The following is a 3,738-nucleotide window of genomic DNA, read 5'->3' as shown; positions in this document are numbered from 1 at the left end:
TTTTTTTTTTTTTTTTTTTTATGGTAAAAAGACTTGACTTGTTTATATGTATGGTTTGATCATATCTTTTTTTTCGTGTGAAACTTTGATCGCCTTAAGTAATTTCTATATTAGAAACTTGACTTCCTTTTCTGTGGCAAAAAGACTTGACTTCTTTATATAGACATATATCATTTTCTCATGATATTTTCACCCCCAATTAAAAACATAATTTGATTATTAAAGAAAAGAAATTAAACTAAATGCCTTTGTCGAAGTTTCAACTTGCAATTTTTCTCATCATATATTTTCTGCTAATTACTTCCCAATCAAAGAGTAAATATCTTTTCTTCTATTGGTTTACTTTTTGGTTGTGTTGTAAAATTCTTTTCTCAGTTTTAGTTATTTATAATATTTTTTTTTTTACTTTAATCTTCCTCTATACCCATTTCCAATAAATATGCATTATAACACCCACATAGTGATAGACAGTTTTTTTATAAAACAGTACATAATTTCTCCCAAAAATATAGTAAATGATTATTACTGATTTGTTTTTGGCAATTAACAGTATTGAATACAAAACAAATCGGACATGAAGAGTGTGTTTATAGAGGTCGATGCCAGTTTAGTGAAAAATGTGAGAGTCGATGTGGACCGCCTGAGTTCACAGATAAAACTACTGGTTTATGTATGCTCGATTATGATGACTACGAATATCGCTGTTGTTGTACTTCAAATAACTAAAAAAAGTTAACGTTTGGTTAAATATACATATTATCTAAATTAAAAAAATTATAGTCACAGAAATATCAAATATTTAGTAGCATCGAAGATCAAACAAATTCACACTAGACGACTCATGTCAAAATAGAATTATATTAAATGGTATCACTGAAAAGTACACAAGAATTTTGATGGCAGCCGACCCTGACTTAAAGCGGGTGAAGAAACCCTTGATTTAGACGCCTTTCAATATGAAATTGTAGTATAATGATTAAATTATGTGTAATTATTTGAACATGAGATAAAAGTGAGTTATCAAAAAAAAAAAGTGAGTTTTTACTTTTAAAGTTTTTTTTTTGTCCGCCAACATTTCTTATATTATTAAGAGTATGTTTACAACAGTTACACAGCATTAACAAACCCAAGAGATAATCAGAGGAGAGTTTTTGATTCTAACCTCTTTTGCTAATACATCTGCAAGTGCATTGCACTTTCTACCAACGTATCTAAACTGATGGAGGCTACTACTCAAAGCAAGTATGTCCTCTAAATATCCTTGTACTTCTGCTATATCTTCCAAGAGACAGTCTTGTTTTTGAGCTTTTTCCAAGTAGGTATATATAACCTTTGAGTCTCCACAAAATATTACTGGATGGTAGTCAAGACGCTTGATATGGAGGAGAGCTTCTCTAAGTGCAAAAGCTTCGGTTTCAAGAGCTGAATTTGTGGGTGCAATTGATGAAGATCCTTTTAGAATGCATTTGCCGTGATCATAATGCAAAGTCCATCCAATTCCAGCTTTACTTTCATTGTTAAGCCATGATCCATCTGTATAACAGTAAAATGACGAGGGTTGGTTTAACCCAACACAATTAGTTGAAACATGACTCTTTTCTTTCCCCGTGGTTGCATCTACATGAAGCCTTAAACCGTTATTAGCCTCCCTCCATAATCTATAATCCATAAGAGCTTTATTTATAATATCTGGGATTGCCCATCTTTTGTTATTATAAAGAAGATCATTACGAGCTTTCCAAATTCTCCAGCCAATGAACGGAAAAATATATTCTTTCAGAGAGCCTTCATTTTTAAGAGATAGCAACTTTTGAATGTACTCAATGAGAGAACAGTTAGGATCAAGCTGACCTGGGTTAATCGGAATTGGTGAAAGTTCCCATATTTCTTTTGCTACTCTGCACTGGAAGAGAAGGTGAGTGATAGATTCAAGTGCTTCGCCACAAAGGTTGCAATCTCTTAGAACCTTGATGCATCTTTGAGATAATGTCTCAGCTACTGGGAGAGCGTTATGGAGAGCTCGCCACCAAAAGTGTTTGATCTTCGGCGGAGTATGAAGAGACCCTATAGAGTTCCAAACTTTTTTAACCAGTGGATCAACGTCTGAGCTTATTTTTGTAAGTTGGTGGTAACCTGACCTACACTGTAGTGCCCATTGTTTGTAAATATCCAAGTTGGAGTGTCAGGTACCTTAGAGATGCTCGACCTGATCCTTTGAATGTATTTGATGTCTTCTGGATGTATTAACTCATGTAACCTCTCTGAACTCCATTGTGATGTGTTTGGTTTCATAAGGTCTACCACTTTGAGAGAGTTGAGATTTTGGTGGTGTTGGTGTGACCTTCTGGCTGGGCGAGGGGGATTGTCAATCCATTGATCACTCCATATCCTAACAGTATTACCATCCCCTATTCTCCACTTCAAACCTTTCTTGATAAGTTGTATACCTTGGTGAATGCTTCTCCATGCGTGGCTAGGACGATGCCCCAAATTTGCCTCCATCAATTTAGATTTTGAAAAATACTTTGCTTGAAGGACTCTGCTAAGAAGAGACTGTGGTTCTTTGAGCATCCTCCAAGCTTGTTTTGCCAACAAAGCAACATTAAACTGATGAAGGTCTTTAAAACCCAATCCTCCATACTGCTTTAGCCTGGTCAGCTTACTCCAGGCAACCCAAGGAATTTTATATTTATCTTTGACTCCGGACCACCAAAACTTTCTTATTTGCCCTGAAAGATGAGCAGTAATTTTTTTAGGTAGCAAAAAACATGACATTGTATAAGTAGGTATGGCGGTAGCAACAACTTTGATCAATACTTCTTTTCCTCCAGGTGAAAGAAACTTGGAATACCAGCTATTAAGCTTGTTCTGCAGTCTCTGAGATATATAGGTGAACACATTACTTTTATCTCTTCCAATTGCCTCTGGTAATCCTAGATATTTCCCAAAGCCTCCAACTTTGATAATTCCCGTGAGATTCTTAATATTTTGTTGAGTATTTGGATGGATATTCTTACCAAAGAGGATAGCCGACTTCTGAAAGTTGACATGTTGGCCTGATGCTGATGCGTAAATTTTCAAGAGATCCAAAAGCTTGTTACATTCCTCTTCATCAGCTTTACAAAAAAGAAGAGAATCATCAGCAAATAGCATATGAGAAATGGCGGGTCCGTTTCTGCTTGCTCTAAAGCCATGTATATGGTTTGCTTTAACAGATGTAGAAATAAGTGATGATAGCCCTTCTGTACACAACAAGTATAGGTAAGGAGAAAGAGGATCACCTTGTCTCAATCCTCTTTGTGGTATGATCTTTTTTGAAGGGGAGCCATTAATAAGCACTGAGTAGGATACTGTTGTGATACACTTCATCACCCAATTGCACCATTTATCTGCAAAACCTAACTTTTTCAGGATAGCTTCAAGGTAATTCCATTCAACTTTGTCGAAAGCTTTAGCTATATCTAGCTTAAGTGCCATAAAAGGAGTTTTAATTTTTTTGGTACGTAGTGAATGCAGCAGCTCATGAGCGATAATGATGTTATCTGTGATTAATCGGCCAAGTATAAAGGCAGATTGAAATTCAGATATCAAAGTATGCAACCAGGGTTTAAGTCTATCTGCCAAGATCTTAGAGATTAGCTTATATGATATATTACATAAGCTAATCGGTCTAAAATCTTTAACTTGCGTGGATGATTCGACTTTTAGGATAAGGCAGATATGAGTGTGGTTTAACTG

At 35.4% G+C, this 3,738-nt stretch overlaps 2 protein-coding genes across 2 annotated transcripts; one reads left to right on the top strand and one right to left on the bottom strand.

The window, feature by feature from the left end:
* LOC109128710 (defensin-like protein 275) lies at nt 243-726 on the top strand. The gene is made up of 2 exons (XM_019235556.1): nt 243-315; nt 551-726. The coding sequence occupies exons 1-2, from the start codon at nt 243-245 to the stop codon at nt 724-726; spliced, it is 249 nt and encodes an 82-aa protein (XP_019091101.1).
* LOC104743796 lies at nt 1,118-3,477 on the bottom strand. Its single transcript, XM_010464841.1, has 2 exons — nt 2,139-3,477; nt 1,118-2,064 (listed from the first exon to the last, which is right to left on the bottom strand). Exons 1-2 carry the CDS (start codon nt 3,475-3,477, stop codon nt 1,118-1,120), a joined length of 2,286 nt encoding a protein of 761 aa, XP_010463143.1.

This window comes from Camelina sativa, chromosome 14 (assembly GCF_000633955.1).
Source record: "Camelina sativa cultivar DH55 chromosome 14, Cs, whole genome shotgun sequence".
Taxonomy (NCBI): Eukaryota; Viridiplantae; Streptophyta; class Magnoliopsida; order Brassicales; family Brassicaceae; genus Camelina; species Camelina sativa.
Note: the sequence above shows the minus strand (reverse complement) of the source record. Positions and strands in the feature narration are given on the sequence as shown.